We start from the raw sequence: 23,873 nt of genomic DNA, 5'->3' as shown, positions 1-23,873 counted from the left end.
GTTTTGAGGGCGCTCACGAGCCATGTCTGGGACAACCAGGGGATCAGGCCCAGCCAGCACGGGTTCATGGAAGGCAGGTCCTGCTTGATCAACCTGATCTCCTTCTATGACAGGTGACCTGCCTCGTGGATGAAGCAGTGGATGTGGTCTACCTGGACTTCAGTAAAGCCTTTGACACTGTCTCCCACAGCATTCTCCTAGAGAAGCTGGCGGCTCACGGCCTAGACAGGTGCACTCTTCGCTGGGTAAAAACCTGGCTGGACGGCCGAGCCCAGAGAGTTGTGGTCAACGGAGTTAAATCCAGTTGGCGGCCAGTCACGAGCGGCGTTCCCCAGGGCTCAGTACTGGGGCCGGTCCTGTTCAATATCTTTATCAATGATCTGGACGAGGGGATCGAGTGCTCCCTCAGTAAGTTTGCAGACAACACCAAGCTGGGCAGGAGTGTTGATCTGCTGGAGGGTAGGAAGGCTCTGCAGAGGGACCTGGACAGGCTGGATCGATGGGCCGAGGCCAACTGTATGAGGTTCAACAAGGCCAAGTGCCAGGTCCTGCACTTTGGCCACAACAACCCCAGGCAACGCTACAGGCTTGGGGAAGAGTGGCTGGAAAGCTGCCCAGAGGAAAAGGACCTGGGGGTGCTGGTTGACAGCCGGCTGAACATGAGCCAGCAGTGTGCCCAGGTGGCCAAGAAGGCCAACGGCATCCTGGCCTGTATCAGAACTAGTGTGGCCAGCAGGAGCAGGGAGGTGATCGTGCCCCTGTACTCGGCACTGGTGAGGCCGCACCTCGAATCCTGTGTTCAGTTTTGGGCCCCTCACTACAAGAAGGACATGGAGGTGCTGGAGCGTGTCCAGAGAAGGGCAATGAAGCTGGTGAAGGGCCTGGAGCACAAGTCTGATGGGGAGCGGCTGAGTGAACTGGGGTTGTTTAGTCTGGAGAAAAGGGGGCTGAGGGGAGGCCTTATCGTGCTCTACAACTACCTGAAAGGAGGTTGTAGCGAGGTGGGGGTTGGTCTCTTCTCCCAAGTAACAAGCGATAGGACGAGAGGAGAAGGCCTCAAGTTGCACCAAGGGAGGTTTAGATTGGACATTAGGAGAAATTTCTTTACTGAAAGAGTGGTCAGGCCTTGGAACAGGCTGCCCAGGGAAGTGGTGGAGTCACCATCCCTGGAAGTGCTTCAAAGACGTGTAGATGAGGCGCTTAGGGACATGGTGTAGTGGGCATGGTGTGTTGGGTTGACGGTTGGACACGATGATCTTAGAGGTCTTTTCCAACCTTAATGATTCTATGATTCTATGAAAAAGAAATTAAAAGCAGCAGCCAAAAGCCTAAAATGCTCTTAACTAACACTGAGACCGTTCAAGGACAATGTATGAAGAAGGTCTTAATTTGGGATGTCTTGGAGGACTTGTCCCAGACTGAGGTGTCAACAAGAGATGTTTAAGAGCACATCAGTTCAATAAATGAGAAGAAATAGATAAGATCATATGTTATCCATGCAAAAGTTGTGTATGAATCAAGTGCCAATTTGTTAAAATGTTACCTGTGGAAAATATAACCTCTTGCTTAAAACTGCCTAGAGGCATGTTGGTGACAAACGTGATGCCAGTTACCAAAATGGGCTCCCAGTTGGACATGGGGAGCTTTCAATAACTGAGATCCATACTCAGCTAATTGGCAGGAAGCACTGCAGAAACAGATTCATTAGATACTTTGACAAATGGGATTTAATGGGGAAGACTCAGTGCCTTTTGTAAGGGAAAACAGATCTCAAAAGGAGTCTCTGATTCTATTGCTTTATCCAAGCAAAAACATGGATTTCCAACAGGTTTTTTGACAAGGACCTTTGCCGAAGTTTCTTGTAGAAAGGCGGCTGCCACAGAACAAGAATGAAAGTGGTCTTAGGAATTAATGATCATTTTTAAAAAAGACATGAAACCAACAGTACGAGCAAGTGATCGGTTTTCACAGTTGCTAGTGAAAGGTGATCAGAAGTAACGTGGGAAAGAGAATGAGACAACAAAGCCAACCCTGAGGAGTTACACAATTTTCTCATGATAGAGACAGGATAAGAAATAAAATGGCAGATGAAATTCAGTGTTGATTAGTACAACGCAATGTACATGGAAAGAACAGACCTAAATTTGCACACCCAGCAGTCTCTGAAGTATTATCTTTGAGTAAAGCATGGTAAATTTTAATAATTTCATTAAAATATCAGATCAATACTCAAAAATGTAAAAAGCAAGTACATTAAATTTTTTATAAAAGCAATAAAACCAGAAACAGTATTATGCCACCTTTTAAATAGAAGATTAGTCTCTGTTTGAATACTCAGTGCAGTGCTGGTCCTACATCTCAAGAAGAACATAATAAAAATGGAAACAATATAGAGAGGCACAACAAGGCTGATCAAAGGTGTGGGACCGCTTCCAACGAGACATGAGTAAGTCTTGATTACAATTCTTCAGCCAAGAAAAGAAATGGCTAAGCTACCAGAGCGAGGCCAGCAGAGCACAGGCAGTCAAGGAGATGATAAATACAGAATAACTACTCACTGTTTCTCATAGTACAAAACTTACCGAGGAGCAAATGAAATTATCAGGTGACATGCTCAACACAAACAAAAAATAGGGACTTTTCACACAATGCACAGCTCAGCTGAACTCCTCAGTGCTACAGGATACCATGGGTGCCAAAAACCTACATGCTTTTAAAAAGTGATTAGAGAAGTTCATGGGAAAAAGTCCGTCAACAACTGTTAAATAAAAAAACCTCAGGCTCAGGAAGTTGCTAAACTGCAGACTGGTGGAAGCTGGGAGGATGTAAAAGCTGTTCAAGTCTTGCTTGTGTATTAGAGACTGGCCACTGTCAGAGGAAGACTCTAGCCTAGCTGGCCCTTCAGCCTGACTCAGGACAGCCACTCTTACCTTCACAAACAGCAGCAAACTATTTCAGCCTTGAGCACCCTTGCAAGAACCTCCCCTTAATTCTCTGCCACTTTTGAATGAAAGCCTGCAAATCAGGTCAAAACAGAGGTGGTCTAAAAGAATTCTCAGTGGGGAAGACACACCCTGCACATTTTTCCTTTCCCCATCACAAAATACATGAAAGTATTTTACATGGAGTGTTTAAAAAAATCTGCCATCAAGCCAACATATAAGGCAGCCTCAAATCTTGCAAACAGACATTTGATTGTACCAGCTCTAAATTTCCAAGTATAGCCACCTTCCCCCTGAATGTGTTTGTTTTAAAAGTTATGAGAATACAACCTTAATTATATTTATCATAATTCTGGAGATTGCAACAATCTTGACCTTTTTTTCCACATCCTAATGCAATTTCAGATTAATCTTCTCTGTTTAACAAGAGTTATCAAATGCCACATAGCATGTAAACTACATCTTGATTGCTGAGAAAACATCTCTTTGCAGAACATTATTTAGGTATGCATTTAAGTTTCATTGACCTCACAGGTACCTAAGCACTTTCTTGCATCAGGCATTTCTAACCCTGACAGCATCAAGAGTCAATGGGAGCTGAAAGCCTGTGCTTCAACCCTGAGATTTTCAGTCCATAACATCCTACTCAAAGGGTGGCTGGTCAAGATGCTGTTTTGCCTTTTTCCACTGTCATGAAGGGCATAACACAATACAGCTAAAAGAAAAAGCATTCTCTATTTGTCAGAAGTAATTAAACATGTCACTGACTTTCTGTAAAACTCAAGAGCCATCTGGGAAAAGAGCAGTATGTCTCCACATCCATCTGAGTGACAAGGTCAGAGCATCCCTCACTTCCTTGGTTGCATCTCCATCACTGACTCTGTTCATCATGCTGTAAATTAATCTGTAAAAATTTGGATACAGTACCTACTGTAATTAGCTCTATCTGTCCAAACAAGGCAAAATGAGATGGGTGGCAGCTGAGGGATCCAATTGGTTCATGGCTGTAGAGTGACAGAACTAGGTCAATACACCAACTTTATTCAGAAGGAGAACAACGTAAAATTAGCCTTGTCTTGGAACATTTCGGAGACAAGGTTTCAAGACCTTCGGTTACCAAGAGCCCACTAATAAAATGTGCTATATTTATACTCCTTCCTGTCAAAATTTCTTTTGTATATCCCATTAGAAAATCTCATCTATTGATTTATGGACATTGTCTCACATTCTTCTGCCGTGCACTTCAGCAAAGAGCACCTCAGCAGGCTACCATTAGGTCCCCCTCAAGCCTCCTCTTCCCCAGGCTGAACAAGCCCAGCTCCCCAAGCCTCTCTGCTCAGGGCAGGTCCTCCAGCCTCCAAGCATCTTGGTGGCCCTCCTGCACTTGGTCCAGTTTATCGATGCATTTCTAGCATTAAGGGGCCCCAAACCAGGCGCAGTACTCCAGATGTGATCTAATGACTGCTGAATAAAGGACCGTAATTCACTTCCTTCAATTGCCTGGCTGTGCTCTGTTGATACAGCCTGTATGCCGTCAGCCTTCCTTGCTACAAGGACACATTGCTGGCTCATTTGTAGCTAGACCTCCCACGTCCTTCTCAGCCAAGCTTCCCCCTAGATTCTTATCAATGCAGGCACTTTATGTGCCCCAGGTGCAAGACTTGACATCTTTCCTTGTTGAATTTGCCGAGGCTCCTGACAGACCATTCCTCTGTTTAACATGCAACTTACATGATTTATTCAAGTCACAATCATGAGCTTCTCATCATCATATCAGAGGCTAAGCCTGGAGATAGAGATGAATGTGTAACACAGGATTAGGTGTACATTGGATGAAGTAGTATGATGCTCGGCTCACCTCTTTGGCCTTTTCTCATTATATCATAAGACCTTTCTTAATGTTTATATTCACAGTGACTAACACACTGGAAGTCTCTCCGCTAATAATTCTCTGTTCTGAGAAACTTGGCCCAAGCCACATGTCCCTGTTTAAGGGATTTCTGCCAGGAATTGCTAAGCATACACTAGGTCACAAATGACATGACTCAGTTTTTCTTGCTGGCTCTCAGCAGGAGATGAAAAATTAAAGCTAGGAACTTAGGAAACCACTTCAGAGCATGCTTAAACACAAGTAGCATCACTAGCATCAAGTCAATGAGATGACAATGTCTGTATTTAAATCTAGACACAAAAATTTGGCCAGACGAGGTAAAGCCCATATTTATATAAAAATACATACATTTTCTTCTAAAGGTGCTTTCTTTAGTCAGAGCTGGGATTGATGGGTGGGGACGCTTTCATGCTGCTGTTTGTGCAGAACCTGTTCTGCAACTAAAGAAGGAATTGCAATTTCCACCACTGTTGATCCTGTTTTCTCTTGGTTTTTGCTTGCCTTCTAAATATTCTGTAAACTTTTAAAGCAGACAGAAGCATTTCAGGACTGGCTGTCTGAAATGGTAATGTCAAGTGAAAGAATACAGGAAACTTTTCCTTTTTTTTTTTTTTAAAGAGTCTGGAAGTCTTACACAATTAAGTTTGAGGGAGAAGGTACCACTAACTGACAAGTCAAGTGTATTCGTATTTATGTAAACCCATGGATACTTATGGATACGAACCAAGTGTGTCTTAAGGTAAAATAATTTCTGCCACTAAGATCAGAACAGCAGGACACCTATGTAATTTAAACACCAGTTTCAGAAGCTTTAGACAGCCTTTTCACTAAAATAAGCATTCCAAAACAACTTCCCCAGGATTATTTATTAAAATTATTAATAACATTCATGAACTTGTGTATTTCCCTTTGAATCCTTATCAAGACTAACATATTAGACAACTGCTGTGCTTGCAACTTAGAAGCACTTGGGCTTTTCATGCATGAGTGGCACTAGGTCAGGTGTGTGGAAACACAAAATGGATTTGGCAAGAAGGAAGAGGAGGAAACACAGCAGTTCAGCTGAAGAATATGACATTTTAGCACATGAGGATACTAAAACATCAGCTATTTTCTTCCTAGGCAACAAGGGAAGTGCACTACTATATGCTCTGTATCTTGGTAAACTGATTGAGCATTACAATTTTCAGAAAATATGGAAGGAAATAAGGGAATAATTTCTCAATACAGCGTGGGATTTGGATGAACTGGTATCCTCTAAGGATCTGGAAATGTCCTTTTTATCTCTCAGTTACAAAACAATTTTAAACGTGGTGGGAAGGAAACAGTTATTCCCATCCTGTTCCGTAGCTGAACCATGAATCAAGACCTGAGGTGTCAATTTACCCTCAAGAATCTTTTGTTGCAGTTTTATTTACTTTTCCTCCTATGTAATCCTGGTGTCACCTTACTGTTTAATATTGAAAGTTATTGACAAAGGAAATGCTGATTCATGAAAGTGAGATTTTGCTCTAACGTATTCACGTGAAAACAAATGAGCCTGTACCATTACATGGTTCTTCCTCTTGCTCACATTTCATTTCAGTCCTGACAGAATTTCAGATGGGGTGAATGAATCCTGCACAAATCCTGCAGCAAGTTTTTCTCAGTCGTGGGCCAATGAACAAATTTGACTTCAAAGAAAAGCTTCATCCTCAGTGCCATAAGAATTGTCCTTGGAGTGTAAAAGGGCACGACCACTTACAGACTGAAGCAGAGCTGTCTCTGGAATTATGGAATCTGTTTAGCTTGTTTCCTATTCATACAGCATGTTCTGCTCCACAGGTACATATTTGTTGTGGCTTAATCCTTATTAAGATTTATATTCTAATCCTCACTATTCATTGATACTGGGCTTGATTGCCTGGGCTGGGTCATAGCCTGCAAACCACTTTAGCCACCTGAAACCAGTCTGTTTTGCAGGAGGAAGCAATACAAGCTCCTATTGTGCAGCATGGTCAAACCTTAAAGTTCAATACCAACCCACCTTTCCTTCATGCCAGTGCTTCCAGGACTTCTCCGTAATTCATTCCCATTTAACTACTATGCATTGGAAACAACACACTGTTTGCTCTTCCTGGACGCGCAGATCCTCATTCTTTGCAGATCGCTGCAGTGCCACGCCATTCAATTCAGTTAAGTAAGCACAAGATGATGCCACTGCAACATGGTGCTAGATGGCCAGAGGATCATTCTGGAAGTCTAGTTATCCTCTGATCACAGTGTGGCAAAAAGACCTGTAAGTTTGCAAGAAGAAGCACCTGAAAACATCTACGTAAAAGCATTTTCAAAAATCTTCCAGAAGAGAAGCCCAAGCAGTGTCAGCCTCAAAACCATCAGATGTCTCCTGCAAGGTAAAGATCTCTGTTTGCAACCCAGAAACTCCTCATCCACACACCACCACTGCAAGGAGGCACTCGATAGCTGGCATCACCCTTACCAACAAACCCAGCACAACACAGAGGAGGTTTTTGAGCTCAGATGGTCTCATTTTTAGTCCAGGCACAGAATAGGGATTCTGATGACCATGAGAATGGAGTAGCACAAACAGACTACACTGATAGACAAAAGTGTTTCAGGGGGACATTCTAGAGTCACACTCCAAGGATTTGTGCAATGATGGGCATGGGAGAAAAGCATCAAGAAAGGGAAGAAGCACTTTGCTAACTGTATGGTAGCAGTTACTGAGCAGTCAAATGCGTGAAACAAAGCAGTGTGGCAAATACCATGAGGTCCTCATCGTGATGCAGAAAAGAGAGTTTTTTTCATTCATTCCAGTAACAAAACATTATGGTCTCTTTCAGTCCCTTCACAGAACCATTTTCAGTGACTCTAGAAAAAGGTTGATCCAGAACACAGAGAAACTGAAAGAGGAGGAGGAGGAGGACAGAGAGAGAGTAGGGGAAAAGGCCTGGTTTCCAATATTTGAAGTAGAATGGGCAGAAGTTTCTCTGGACACAGGGTGAGAAGGCTGACATCCATGCTCAGTGCTCAATGTCTTGCCCTACCTCTGCCACATGCTCCCCTGTAGACATAGACATCACAAACAACTTAACCCCAGCACTGGAGACCCATCTTCCAAAGCCAACCAGCACTTTGGATACACTAGCTATGCCCACCACATTAGGGTAAAACAGAACAGTAACTACCTCACAAACCTCCATCACATCAACTCCAACAGTTATCCTGCCAGGAAAAGGTTAATCATTGACTGAAGCCGAATCAGTTTTACTCATATGGATGATTATGAAGCTACTAGTGCTGCTTAGCTCATACACTGGGAGAAGAAAAAAGTATGTACATACAGTGAAACCAGAGCAACTGCTGTAAACATCAGCTGTCGCCACTGCTCTGTCAGCCTCCCACTTGCACCGATTCCGCATCAAAGTCCAACTGTGCCTTCCAGAAGGTTGTAAAACAGTGACGAGGTCTCATGTTTTCTCTCTACGCCCTGCTGTAAATGTAGTGCAGCCAAAAGCAGAGGCAGCTCATCCACTTGTGCTGGACACGTGCCTTGACACTGCTAGAATAAATTGAAGTGAGGAGCATGCTGAGCTGAAAGTATTTTATACTACTGTACTGGCAAGCTAAGAACACTTCTGCATGGGGGCTCAACAGGACAGGCAAGTTCTTCCACACTACATGATAATGCAATTCCTCTAGCATCTCAAACAGCAGCTCTGGAGGACACCAGAGAAACCCTACCATCTTACTTAGAGCCATGCAGCGCCAGGACGGATGCAGCAGCACAGGCACAAACCAGCCACAGCTCGGGAACGTGGTACCACCACATGTGCCTGGCTTGCCCAGAGCTGCGCTGGGCCAGTCCTGCAGCAAGACTCGGTTACAGCATCCTCTCTCCACTTGGCGCTGCCACAGGGTAGCCACAGGCAACTTTGGCAGCTAGTTTGCTCAATTTCGCCTTCCTGAATAGCTTCTGAGGAAAACAATAGATTAAAAATGAAAAAGGAGCTTTTACACAGACAAGTACCTTGACTGTGCACAAAGCAGACAAGCACAAAAATGGCACATATGTTTTCCTCTTTCCTACCTAGATTTCTACTGATTTCGGTCGGTTTAGGATACAGCATTTTATAAAAATATAAACCAAAGGATAAAGAACAACTTGGAATAATCTAGTTCCGATACTTGAAGACACACTTCATTTATTTTGGATGTGTTAATCATATAGGAAGATATATCATGTGAAACTAGCATTTTCCTCGCTAGCTACTAGTATTTTAAGTTAGCATAGCAGAAGCCACTGAACATTTATTCAGGTGAATTCATGTATGTAACGGAGCTGCCTTTAGCAACTCTCCCTCGCTCCTGGGCCTCCTCTGACTACGTTACCTAAAGTTTACATTTATCTTTCTCTGATGATCACATCTGGGCAGGATTTTAAAACTTTAAACTAGAAAACCTTGGAGCCTGCATTATACGCAGTGCTAACAGCCCGAACAAAGAGGCAAGAGCAGCAAGAGGTTTATTGTAATACTGGTATTTTCCGAGCTCTTATTGAGCAAAGCATTTAATCTAATGTATTACACTTAATGAAGAGTCAGGAACTTGTACTGCAAATAACAGATCAGATATAATTGGAATTTGTTCCACACCACTAGCCTACATATATCAATAAAAACAATAACCACATTGGATTTTGGGCTCACTTCATTTGCATTTCTTAATTTAGTGTTTAACTAATTTAACAATAGTAATGATTTAATTCAAATTAAAATCTAAGGAAAATAAAACAATTTTAAAAAGCCATTAAAGATTTCATTAAGTTCCATCTAAATTAATATTAGCTTTCTTAATATTTTCAGTAAATGATTTTTTTCTCTCACCACTGAAACAAACATGAAGTTTCCTCTGTGCAGTCAAGCTTTAGACAAACCTTGTTAGATTTATTGGTATTATTTCAAGCAATTAATATACATTAGAGTTATTTAGAGGAAAAGCACAAAAAATGGCAGGAAAATGGATGAAGCTGTTTTTAAAACACTGCATTCAACTTAGATAATTGTTCTTTAAGCCTTTTATGTGGAGCTCTTAGGTATACACTATCCATTAGATCACATTTCCCATGCATTTGTGGTATTGTTCCTAAGCATCAGACGCACATGAGTTACCCAAGCCACAACAGTTTTACAAGACATTTTCTGCATCTCCACATGTAGCAGTCACTTGCACATGAGTGACTACTCAGAGAAAATAATTCATTTCAGAAATAGGTCAGTTATAATAACCAAAAGGTTTCTGTAAATCTCCAGTCTTGCCTCCCATCCTCTAAATGATACAGAAAAGTTTTTCGTATGTTATAGGCATTTTTTTATATATATATAGTGTGAGTGTACATGTGTATAAATAGAAACTTTTATATATAAAACTTTCTTGTTTTAACCAGTAGATTACAACACATCCTACCTCAGTCCTCAAAATATTTTTGGTTTTGCAGTCTCCTGGCATTTGCAGCTGATTTTGGGGTGTTGGACATGCCATGAGGCCAGCCAGAAAGGATGTACGGAGGAGGTAGATGCAAGAAGTCAAAATGAGTCCTCTCTAAACTGGAACTGCTCATTCTATCGGTTTAGTCCCTTGGTTAAAGTGAAAAACAGTTAAATGGTCAGGCCTCTGAGGAGCTATCTAGCTCATTTTCAAGCATATAACAAGGGTTGGAAATTAGGTTTATAGTCCTGCACTCTCCTGGTTCTCATGATTAACCCTTATTCATGCAAATGGCAACACTGAAATCAACAGGAATGCCCTTGCAGTGATTACACTTGTAAGTAACAGCCTAGATAACATTTAAAATTTGCGCTGACCTGTATCACAGCTCATAGCAGCTACTGTAGTTGAAAGAATTTATTAATACCTTTAAGTAATGAATAAAAAAAGGGAACTTAAAACACAAAAATACATAAGAAGCCCCTAGGTCCTGAGTACTTGTAATTTACTTAAAAACACAACTCCACCTTTTCAAATAGATATTCCAGCGATTTTTTATTCTAATGTGTCATACTTTAAAACAATGGCTTCAGACGTTCACCTGCATTTCTTTGGGTACCAGGCTTTTATGTTCACAGGCAAAATTAGGTATGAAATACGAAGCTTTGTATTGCTTTCTCTGCAGCACAAGTGTTCACTTGCAGGTAAACTTAAGTCATTTAACTAGAAGTGCACTTAATTTGAAGAGATTACTCAAGCAGCTCTCCACTTGTACATTTGTATTACCATTATAATTAGAACTACTTCAAAACAACAAAAAGTTCATTTTTGACCAGAATAAACACAGAGGAAAAAGATCAAGAGCACCTTGTGTGAAGAGGGTGAATGCTTTCGAAAATATCCTTTAAAATCCCTCCAGCTCTGTGACCAGTGACCACCTTCATTCCAATGCTACTCACAGGGCTGCTGCTACACAGGCTAATATATGACATTATTTTCTGCTGTTCTGTATGTTTTAAGATGGCCACGGAGAGGACTGAAATACTTTGCTGATTTGTAACAATGCTGAGTGCCCTCCAGCTTTCCATAATTATTTCTTGAGATGCATACATGGCAATTGCTATGTACAGATAAATATTGACATTTACCTGTTCGGTAATAGATACCACCAATGGAGAGGGAAGGAACTGAGTGGCTCGTTCCTGGAAACACAGAGGAGGCAGCCAAGGAAGTGCTGGAACAGTGCCCCAAGAAGCCTTCCTTCAGCACATGGATCCCTCTAGGATCCAAAGCCCTCTAACAACAAAGTCTATTTGAAATGTAACAAAAGTGATCTTAACTTGTTGAAAACAAGACATGAAAACACCCCGAAGAAAGCTGCTATCAATGATGGAGTACATTTTCTAGATAGTTAAGTACACTGAAACTTTGGCTACCAACTCTAGGCTAAGGAAATCGAATGTATTTCCAAGTCAGTTCAGTTGTTGTCCAAAACAATACTGGCATTCGATACTACTTCTATAATGAATATACATTGTTTAGTATTGTTACCTTTGGTAATATTGTTGCTTTGTAAAAAGAAAGAATTCAATATTACGTGTTTGCGCACACCAAACACTTTCTAGTGGAGTTTTTCAGACAGAGCATTCAGCTCATTCGAATTCCTATGCAGCCGTTCCTTTCACTTAGTGTTACTGCAAAAGTGGAAATACAAAAGCACACAGATTTATATTTTAGAAAGATGCTAGCTGATTTCTACAAACAGGGGCTAATTGAACTTTCATCCACTAGAACTTCTGAAAACGTCTAATAACTACGCATTTCAGAAGAATCAACCGAGATATGCACACCCAGAGGTGAAACATTAAGTTAAGCCACACTTTAGTAACATTTCAGATAAAGATTGACAAGTGCAGTTATCTGCAGTAGAGGTATTCTCAAAAAAACTATTTCACTTTGAGACACTATCAAAAATAAAACCATCACAAACCCACCCTTTGCTTCTATGTATATACATACTTCTGTTTTTAATTTCAAATTTCCAGCTTTCAGAAATTTCTTATTGAGCTTCAAATATTGTCAAATGGAAGACACTTTAAAACCAACAGAAGTGGTAGAGAAGTGGCCGTTTTTAAACTCACTCTCTACTTGAGTAGTAATTGATGTGCAATGCTCAGCAGGTACTCCTGAGTTTAGTTTTACTTTAAGTCTGTCTGATGCTGTACAATCACTGTAAGTGCAGTCGGAAAAAGACAATTTCAGATTCAAGCAAACTTTTTCTTTGTGTTCTTTCATCCATTCTTTAGATTTTCCAACTAGGAAAAGTAGACCACTGATGAGCTGAAGGCCGCTGTAAGAGACTGTCAAGTCCAGCCTTTTGAACACCAAAGAGAAAAATGGTATCACTGTCCAGAAGCTGGGGTCAGGAATTTCATGTCACCTACCATATCATTAAGGGACTTAATTTTGTGGATGCTCTAATCTCACCCTTCCACACATCTGATTTTTCTTCTTTGGGTCAGTCCTGCCACTGATCCCAAATTCCAGCCTCCAAGTGCGAAACTAAAAAAATTTCTGTTCTTATTCACATCAAAGAGAGAACTTTAGAAGTACATACTGCACTTGAAGCTTATTTTTCATGAACTTCCCACCCTTTGCCACCCTTTACACTTGGACTAAACTGACATTGTGAAAGCCTTGGGGCTGAGACCTGTCATTTTACATGCACCATGCACACCTTTGCTAGTGCATAAGTTAGACACACCACACACAGGCTAAATAACATTATAGTTTAAAGGCAGAAAAAAGAATACCCTTCATGTGCATTCTTGAAAACCATGGGCCAGAAATAAGAAAAAAAAAGCTGCCCAAATTAATTCTTTCATGTCTGAAGAGAATTAAAGTTATACAAGTAGACTGCAAAATTCCCCTTGTCCACAGACGTGTGAACTTTTACTTGGTTTTTACTTAAACAAGAAATGTGGGGGGTGGTTGGTTTTTTTTTTTCCTTGAGATAATCTGTGTAAGCACTGAGTAGCTGTCCTCTGGAAATCAAAGTCTGGATGGAACCAAAACTTCAGATATTTAAAATTGTTTTAAAAGCTTAGGCAATAATCTCTTCTAAAGTAAGGCAAAACTGTCTTGCTTAATCTCATGCAACAAACACAATCACAGCTAAAAATCACTGTACGTGCAGGCAAATAGAGTAGGTAGGGAAAGAATGACTTATCTAGTAGAACCCCTGTTAACACTGAAAAACCTCAAATGTGTGCTGATGCAGCTGAAAGCATTGAGACACTTAGTGCTCAGAACTGATGCACAACGTGAGATGTGTAAGAGAAGCTGAATCACCTTAAACGAGAAAACAGGAAAGACAGCTGGAGGGGCTAGGGAATCTTGGGAGAGCTGATTAGAGTTCACTAACAGGCCTGTCACATTTGAGCAACAAAAATGAAAATACAGAAAGACACAGGAAGAACAATTTAAAATAATAAATATGTAACATTTCACTAAGTGTCAACTAAGGTAAATGTAGTATTTTACAAGTAGAATGATCATCAAAACAGGGCATCATTTACAGTGATACCAGCAGCTGCTATTGTTATAAATGATTAATAGAAAGCAATGTATAAATAGCTGTGAATCAGATGAGCTTCCAAGCAATGGCATCTCTTACAGACTCCCATGTGTCTGAGACAGAATGGACCACGCTGATCCTTTGAACTCACCCTTCTATGACATAAATCAACTTTTTGGACCAGATCACCTGTTTTTAGAAAAAAAAAAAGTCTTGTTCTCAAAACTGCCAGTGCTAAAAGATTCACTACACCACTGTCAATTGCTGCACTGTTTGATTTCAGTTTCTGTTAATAATTTGCATCTTGCTTGACATTTGAGGTTTGCCCACTTTCAACTTCCAGTTATTGAACCATAATGTTTCTGCCTGTAAGGCTCAAAAGTCCTACACTATCAAGTTTCCTTTCCCCAAGAAGGTACTTACAGACTGCAATCATGTAATTCCCTTGCTAATCTAAATGGATTTAAACTATAGATCAGTCTCAAAAAGTAAGTGATAAAAGGAGATTTATTAGATAACCCAACAGATCTCCAAGTGCCCAGCTTCTAGAGATCCATGAAGCTCTAACAAAACCAGCCAGCTGACAGCTTGACTATTTTCCTGAGTACTGCTTGCACAGTACATCCACCGAAACAGTCATAAACAATCTCTAACATCAGGGCACAGGAACTGAACCATTTACATACTTGGTCTTTTGCTGACCAAACACTAAAAGCGATTGTTCAAACAATGACAACATTTCATCATTGTGTCAAGAAAGAAAGACAGATAGTACCCCTTCCAATCTTTTTATTAACTCTTCAGATTTTCTGTCTTCGTTGTGTTTCCTGTATATGTATAACAATAATAAAACAAAATAAAAGCAAGACAATAGCCACTGCATGAAAAATTCTGGAGCACGTAAGCAGCTTCCTTATAGCACATTAGGTCATTTCCTTCAGAGACGTTTTATCTAACCCTTTTAAAAATTAGTTAAACTAATATTGTACTCTCCTGAGCCAAGTAATAATAAAAAGCCCTTTTTGTAAATACTTGGTCAGGGAATTGGTAATGAGCTAACCAACCTTTCGCTCCAGACCACTGGCTTAAAACCAAGGCTTGCTTGATCGTGCCTAGAAGGCTCTGTTACGTGATAAAAGTCTGATGCTCTGTGGGAGATAAGAAGGGATACAGCCAAGTTCTTGGCAAGGTACTGCCCGTCTCACACTGGCACTCTTATCAGCTAGAAGTTTCATCAGAAAATACAAATATCCTCTGCAGCACTGGCTTATCTGGGAAGAAGACCCTGCCTTTGATGAATTTGAAAGTACTTCTTGAGCCAACACTCCTCCCTCAAAACCAGAGGCTTAAGATCTAAGGCATGGGTGGTAATTATGGTCTGTTTGTACTGCATACCGAGTGGTATGCTCTGCCCCATCCCTATTCATATATGTTCCAATCTGACCGTTACCACTATTCACTATTATTTTAAACAGAGGACTTCAACCTCCTGTCATGGGCACTGTCTTCTAATTATTTTTAAACTGTTTTCACTCACTTGCTGAAGCACAAGGCCTCTAACAAAGCCGTCACCCTTGTGCTGCTGAAACACCATCAGCGCTCTTAGCAGCAAGAGACAAGCACGAAGCCAACACAACATTTTAGTATTGGTTTCTCTAAGAAATTTAAATCCCGCAGGGCATAAACATCAGTTTAATCTATATGCAACTACAAAATGGCCTCACTCACAGTGTTCCTAATTTCAGCCAAAACACTGCTACAACTAGAGTAGAAACACACTTGGCAGTGAAGGCAAAGGTGACTGATGGAACAAGCACTCCAACGTTCCTGATAATTTGTAAGAGTTTTGAAGACTACAATCACAGAAGCCAGTCGGTCAAAGACAACCACCAGCAGAAAAACCTGTCTCGTAGCCTGACACAAAGCCATCCTTGGAGCGTCCCGAGGACCAGTGACATCTAGCTTCGCCAAACCGGAGAGCCATTTCATCCTCCAATGGACCAACACTTTGCTGTGGAGTGACAGCCTCACGCCTCGCCTTCGGGTTTCTGTGCCTCCACATGACAACATGAACGATGAAACACAATCGCTCCTTGTTATACTAATTGGTATTTTCTGAGCTCCTCTCACTCCATCAGACTGCCTTCCCCGTGGACAAAGAGCCACACATTATTACTGCCTTCAACTCGCTGAAAAGAGCATCAGAAGAAAACACCACCTGAAGGAAAAAAGAAATTTGGCACCTTGGAGTTTGCCCTCATGTAATCTTAGACTGAGTTCTTCAGCAGATGTAAGTGCCCACTCTAACCACTGAGAAGTCAGGCCCAGCATGGTCTGACATTTCCCTTTTTTCCCCTAGCACTGCAGGAATGCTGTTTTGTTTAAGGATGCATCCCGTTGTATATCCAATCAGAAAGATGTACTTTCACACACACTTGAAACACCAGTAACACGTAGCACTTAAGGAAAAAACCTGGCTCGTTCTTACACCAGTGCAAAGCCACAGGCATGTCTGTGTCACCCCAGACAGTACTTAAGCACCAAGTACAGTCAGTAGAATTCAGGGCACCAGCATTATTTGCAAGTGATGGATTTATGTATGTAAGAAACTGTAAATTACATAATAAACACAGACGCAGGATTTCATGGGCAAAGCTTGCGCTTGTAAAATTTGGCACTTTCTATCCATCTCCCCCTGCTGATGACAGTTAGGTGGCAGAATCAGATTCCTAAAGGTATAAATGTGACACGAACAGCACATCGGGCAACTGGAGTACTATGAACCCATTAACAGGCACAACAACGTGAAGGCAGAAAACCCTGCCCAAAGCTAACAGCTTCAACACAGACCCCACCACAGATAATCAGCCTACCTACAAGGCGGGATTTATTAATTGCTGCTGCAGCCCCACAAAAGCTTATTTAACACAACTCTAGCACACACCTGACCCAGTATGTATAGACTTAGTGCTCTGATTACCACTGACGTGAAGGTTTCTACACTGTAGACCAGCACATCATTTAAATACCTATTGACTACATGTGTGATCAGCACCAGAACCCCTACCTGTGTGCTGTTTTCCTTCAGCATACATAATAACATACATCATGGCAATATTTACTTCACCCACCAGTGGGCAGGGGGGTAGATTTTGCTCCCAAGAATAATCAGTTTTGTGGATCTTCACCAGGACAGCTTCATTAGATCCAAGCAAGGACCACTGCAACATTCTCCAGTCAGCATCAATATGAATTTTAGGATTGCTTCATCAGGAATAGAAGCAACTCTGAAGTGATCATCAAGATTATTAAAGTATATACTGGCAGATCAGTCTGAACCACTGACAGCTTTATAGCTGCTGTGATCACCTGTGTCACTGAGCTGCAGACACTGTCATTTCTCTATACAGTTGCCATGGGTTTGACTTCAGAGCGTCCTCAAACCAGGCAGCAAGCATGTCTGTATGACTAGCCTCTGAACTCCAGTTGTGAGTTTAGCTTTCAAAAGGGGATGGCTGCAAGCAGAAGAAGGAAGTGACAAAACAGAAGGTGTTTATGATACAATCAAAATCCAGGAAAATAAAGGCAGAATAGCAAACCTTCACCTTATCTACATGAATCTCTGAATCGGAGGATGTAAACAACAGGGACAGACCAAACTTCACTTGTTTGCTTCTAGATCATAACACTCTATCCACCTCTCAAGCACATAAGCAAAACAGGATACAGGGTGTTACTGAATGATTTCCCCTGAAATCTGATTGAGAAAGATTAGAGCAATTAGAACAGAGTGACACACACTTTTAAAACCCTTAAATCACGATTAATGTAAGGTTTAACTTTTCTCCTAAGGATCATCTGGTGACTCTGTGCCATTTTCAAAAGAAGGCTGACACACGCATCCCAGCCTCAATGAAAAAAATCATGAGACAGAATCCCCTGCCCTCTACTGGCACACGAGCTGCACTGAAACCTGTGCACACGCCTGTAAACAGCACCTGAAGAGCTGTTTTAAGGGTTTTTTAAAACTATCATTTGTAATTTATATAAGATCTATAATGTACCAGACACATCAAACTGGGAACAAAACCTCACATATAAAACACACTTTCAGCATCATTGCACTTCTTCCTGCAGTGCTAGCTAGACTGAGGATTCAAAATACTGCTCCTAGCAAGATAATATATTCATTAACTGAAAGTAAATTCTAAGGGATTATCTAATGTTTGTCATGTTCACAGTGCAAAACCAAGAACTCTACATGACAGATTTTTATTTACTTATTTTTACAAAATTGTCTTCCACATATGCTGCTGCTTTTCAGATTACAGTCATCCAAACTGCATTTGGCCCAGGAACAGAGAGGCAGGTTCATGACTCTGCCAAAATGATTTTCCAGCACCTTGGTGCCAGAGCTAGGGAAATTCTTAGCCAGGTTTCTGACTCATTTGCACCACTGAGATGGCACCACACAAACCTCAGGACACCATAGCAAACCATTTGTTGTGACTGACCACGTCACTTCCATTTCTGTTACAGATCAATTTAATAGGTGTCATCATATAACTTTCCGGATCTTGTGAGCAGTTATTACTGTATTCTCCCATTGGTGTAAGCAGCAACAACAAAAAAAGCCAAGATTTACACTGCTGTGATTATATTTCTGAATGTAAGTCAGCTTGATTCCTGGAAAAATCAAAGTAAGTTCCCCATGTAGAGAAGGCCTAAAAGGAATTGAATAAACACAAGAGTCCCGAATGTATATTCCATCCAAAAGATAAATAAGCTTTTAAGTCACATTAAAAACAAAAAAGCAGCCTGAAAACAGTAGCTATTAAATAAAAGAAAGTCTGGCAATACCAGAGTAATTCCCATAATGCTCATCCATATCCTGAAACGTTCAGAACACACCCTGTTTTCAGAGCTGTCACACAACAAATGCAGATGTAAGCCTGCCATCACTACACAAATAACAGAATATGACATTTAAATAATACCACTAAGGAAAAGTGGGAGATGCACACAGCCTACACTACATACAGCAGTTCTTTTTTAAAACAACTCAACTGTTAGTTACCAAATAGCAAGAAGACCCTTGGGATGCAACAAAACAAAAGCATACAAGGTTCCAAGGAATCTACAGGAACACAATGCAATCACACCCATCTCCTTTTTACTGTAGATATCTACAGCATTAAAAAAAAAAAAAAAAAGAGTTTGTAAAGCTTATTAAGCCACATCCTAAAACTAGTTAGGTTTTTGGCTGTCCTACTTAGCCTAAATGTATTTACAGATAATTTCTACCTGCTTGTTTCTGTGTCAGAGTTGTCTGATATCTTAAATAGTTATTCTCGCACTCTCGTGTTTGTCTCATCCCTGACATTTACAGAGTGCAAAAGTATCCTCTTCAGTCATGAGCTTTCTAGGCTATTTAAGCCAAGCTTTTGGTGCAGCAGAATCTAAGAATGAAGGATAAACAGGTATTTTAAACACGATCTACGTGGACCTCTGCCTGTCTTCATAAATAACCTCCCCAAATAAATACAGTTTCAAGTATATAAGAAAATATATAACAGGAAAACCTTTACAGCGTAAATTTATGAGGTGGTGTTGCCAAGCCTTATGATTTGTTCCAGTATCTCTATATTTTCTCAACTTTCAGCTCCTGGAATTCTCTCTTAAAAAAAAAAAAAAATTTCTATCCTTCATGATTATGGATAAAAGCCTGGAGGTAGGAGTGAAGCAATGGCTTGTAAAGGAGGTAGTCAGGATGTAGATAAAAATAATATGATTTTAAAAAATAAAACATTGATTAAAAACCCTCAAAATGAGTTAATTCAGTATTTTTTAAGATGCCACTGGCTGATACACTGACAGAAAACGCCAATAAAACATCTTACCAACTTGCCTATATTCTTTTTGTAGAATTGCACAGCTAGTAATGATCTGCTCCCACTTCTATAGGTAAAATACTGGCTGATTTTGTTGTTCCAATGTGCTAAAAACTATTCATATTATAAGTTCTAGGGAGCGGGATCTCTTGCTTTCTAAACCACAAGGCAGGGAAAGAGCTTCAGCTTTATTAACAGAAAACTGAGGTGAAGAGGTAAGTGACCAGCTTACGGCAGATCCAGGAACTGAACATAGATTTCAGATTTTCTGTGCTTTAGGCAGAAGGCTGGTCGTCTTTTCACTGAACAAGCTATCAAAGTCCAAACTCTTATTTAAAAATTGACAATGCAGCTCAATAACAATGAAACAGCAAGAATACTTGAAAAAGAAGTCATCTTAAAGTTAAACTATTGGTCCTTCTAAAGTTAATATATGCAAAAACTTGCCCCCAACACACCACCAAAAATTTTTCCAGGAGGCTAATTTAGAATTCATACCAGTTTCTGCATCCATCATGCAGGACAAGAATCACAATACTGACATTACTGTTGGGACTCCTATCTTTGTGTTTGATCTCTAGTGCCATTAGTTCCGCAGCCTTTTCGTCGTACTTACTGACTTTATATCCCAGCTTTTCAGCATGAATCCTCTTGGCCATGAACTGCCCTTCAATCAATGCTCGTATTTCCACCTCCTTTGGAAAGTCTGAAACCTGTATCAAAGAGGGAATGCATTAAGTTAAGAAGCACCATTACACAGCATACAATGCCAAGTCAGAGACTGGTTAAAAACACAAGACACATTTATAGTTGATTATCCTTGTCTACACCCTGAGGTCTGCTTTCAACTAGGCCCAGTTCTTCACTCATACACACAAGATGGACCTAAAGACTCATGACAGAGAACGCAACCCATAACCTCGGTGCTGTTGGCAAATCCATCAAACTTGAAATCAATGCATGATGGGAAGAGGTTCTAGTGCAAGTTGTAAACTCTTCTCTATGCATTTCTCAGCACCAAAGGCTGATTAAGAATCAATATCTCAAAAACATAAAATTAAAGCAAGTAGATAAAATTCAGATGCATTAAGCAATGTCACAAAAGTTTAAATCTATTTCTGTATGCACAAAAGTGAAACCATGTAATCTTTTCATTAATTTATTTAGTCGCTATACATAACATTTTTCTGTCCTTTCACCAACCAGAATATGAGAAAGGCAACAGAAGTAGGAAAATATTGAACTACAAACAAATACAAAGAATCTTTCAGAAAAAGTTGAGTTTTTTCATGCACTACGATAAGCGCCTACAACTTGTATAACAAGAAGTGATTAAGCATTCATTTAAACAGCAAGCATTTAAGAGACTGGTGCTACACTGCAAACACAAGATAGTATCAATCTCTGTTCACCTAGGTGAGGTCTAATCGACTGGGAGTCATGATTGATCAAAGACATCTGCTGAGTTTCAGTACCACCCAGAAAGCCAGACATTTAAACAACATCCATTCCTCAAAAGAAAAAGAAAAAAAGAAAAAAGATACAAAGAACTTTTCTTTCCGTAACATAATTTCTATTTTAATTCCAATTGGACTTTAGCCTGTGTTTACTTACATGTAGCTACTATGTAGCTTGTAGGTTACTCCAAGACATGCAGGACAGCAAAATGAGGTCTTTACTTTACATACACATTTAGAGCAAGATAAAAGACAAAACATTATAGTCCGAAGTTTCAACACATCCTTATCTGTGTGTCTGAAACTTAGAAGATGGGGACTAAGTCATGTAAGATACTAAGCTCTCAATAAGCTTAAAGTTAATCCTGTTTTGTTGGTTTCAGTAAATCCACATTTTCCAGTAAAGGAAATATTTCCTCAAAAAAATACCATATAAGTTCTAGTTCAGACTTTGCACTGTAGATACTCTCAAGCTACAGACCAAATACTTCTGTATGAAAATCATCCCAGGGACTTGCATCAATAAATGAAATTTGAAAGCAAGTATCTCAGACAAAAAAAAAAAAAAAAAAAAACCACCATGATAATGGCAAAGATTTCAAGCCTTGACAGTGCTCCTTCAAGGTTTGAGACGTTAACTAGATTATTACTACCTTTTGGTTGTCTCTGTTGAATCTGTGAATCCCAACTGCTTCAGGAGTAATTTCCATCACATCAAAGTAGAAACCTGCATCAAGGAACATTAAAGAGTGTCATGTTTGCTCCTAGCCCAAAGTTGGAATCTTATTTCAGCACACAGCTAAAATGATAATAAATGTTTATCACATATTTGGAAAGACATTTGAGTTACCACACAGCCTGTTTCTTAACTAATTTCAGTCCATACATTTATTGAATTTAACTACTTTCAGTTTACAAAAACGTGGATCTTAAGCATGTCTGGCTCTAGGCACCCAAACAATATAAAAAACAACAAGCCTACGAAAGAGCACACATCCACCAGAACACATACACGTGCAAGTAATATAGATAATACCTAACACATCTTAGAGATAGTTTCAGTAGGTCATATGCAAGGGTGAAAGAAAAAACAGAAAAAATGGTAAGTTAGTAAGAAGAGTACAGGTATACTGGAACACTTCATACACTGCATTAGATTTCATGAGCTTATTAGAGAACATCAAATATTTTACGTCGGGAAGCAGAGCTGGTCTCTGAATAGTTTTGATGAGATCTGAAGAAATGCAGTAATGCTTTGTAGACAGCTAGACAAAAAGTGTGAAAAAGATTTCTTTTGTGTTGATGGCAAGAAGGGTTGGTCAGAAAAGACATTCAAGAAAGGAGACAAAAAAAGAAAATGAGGACAGAAAAACTGAACAGAATAGCTAAGAAACTAAGGAGAGTTTCTAAGGTTCAGACCTTGGAACAAGAGTATGCTGCCCTCAGAGCCCTATGACTTTTAGCCAGAAAAACTCCAAAAACAGTACTGTGCTTTGGCATACATAACCTTTTTGGTTAAACATTCTGAATACCTGCCAGTAAGCAACACTGTGGGTTACAGATCTGCAGGCCCTGCCAGGGGATGTATATCCCAAAATTTCCTTTCTGACCCTGCTGCCACCTTGAATCTGGCAGATGAGGTCTTCAGGTAAACTTGCTGGTTTTATTGGCCTTCTCAGGTACTTCCCAGACGCAACAGGACCCTCATCCAGTCACTCCTCCTCCTTCCCTGTTTTGCTATCCCTGTTACTCTCATTATCCCGACCTCACCCTAGCTGCTGCCTCTGCCCATCTCCAAACCTCTGCAGGGCATCTTCTCAACAACAGGGACTGCAGGGAACAAGTGATAAAAGGGAGGGTGCCTAACCAGTTACTTCTTTGCTCCGCTTCCCTCAGGAACTCAGATTATGGAGATTACTGTATTTTTACATGTATACCCAGAGGTTATCCAAGCATACAGGTTATGCTTTCACAAAGCACCCATTTGATAGCGGATTGAGATATCCAAGTGAATATACTATAACACAAATTTTAAAACTTTAAGGCAGTGTCCTGGTATCCTGGAAATCAGTAACAGTATTTTCATCAACTTCCATTTTTTTTAATACTGTCTAAAGTAGCTGACTTCTGGGTTTTGGAGTAACTTCTTCACATTTTCTGAAACACCTGAATTGATTTGTCTTCTAGTGAGAAGAGATTCCTGGTCATTTTAATACCCCACAGGATTTGACAGACAACATAACAGAGCTTGTAAAAATGTAAAATCAGTGCTAACCTCACAGTCTCAAGAAACTGTATCTTAAATTCACTTTCGTAAGGAGTGAAGTCATCTATATCTACATTTAGTCATCTACATCTACAGTCTTAAATATCTACATTTAAAAACTTTGCTACCTACAGTTTTTAAATTAATTTTACTCATATCAATTCAGATCTAGGATGACGGTGATGATTTCAAATCCAGCTCTGCAATGCTTCAATTTTCATCTTGATTACATATATGCTTACCTTTCAATAATTTATTTCAGAGCTATATACTACACTTGTAAAATGTTAAACTATAAGAAAGAAAATAATGTAAAACTTCAAATACCTGGGTTTGTTTATATTTTAAAAATATTTCCATCA

General features: G+C 40.1%; 1 protein-coding gene across 1 annotated transcript in view; it reads right to left on the bottom strand.

The window, feature by feature from the left end:
* XYLB (xylulokinase) overlaps positions 1 to 23,873 on the bottom strand; it is an 87,046-nt gene that overhangs the window by 39,680 nt on the left and 23,493 nt on the right. Inside the window, exons 14-15 of the mRNA XM_075144237.1 lie at positions 21,899 to 21,972; positions 20,405 to 20,501 (exon numbers count right to left, since the gene is read on the bottom strand). Of these exons, the coding sequence (XP_075000338.1) occupies positions 20,405 to 20,501; positions 21,899 to 21,972 (171 nt within the window). The remainder of the gene's footprint in view (positions 1 to 20,404; positions 20,502 to 21,898; positions 21,973 to 23,873) is intronic.

This window comes from Calonectris borealis, chromosome 2, assembly GCF_964195595.1.
Source record: "Calonectris borealis chromosome 2, bCalBor7.hap1.2, whole genome shotgun sequence".
Lineage (NCBI taxonomy): Eukaryota > Metazoa > Chordata > Aves > Procellariiformes > Procellariidae > Calonectris > Calonectris borealis.
The sequence above is the reverse complement of the archived record's forward strand: the minus strand, read 5'-3'. Positions and strand labels throughout refer to the sequence as shown.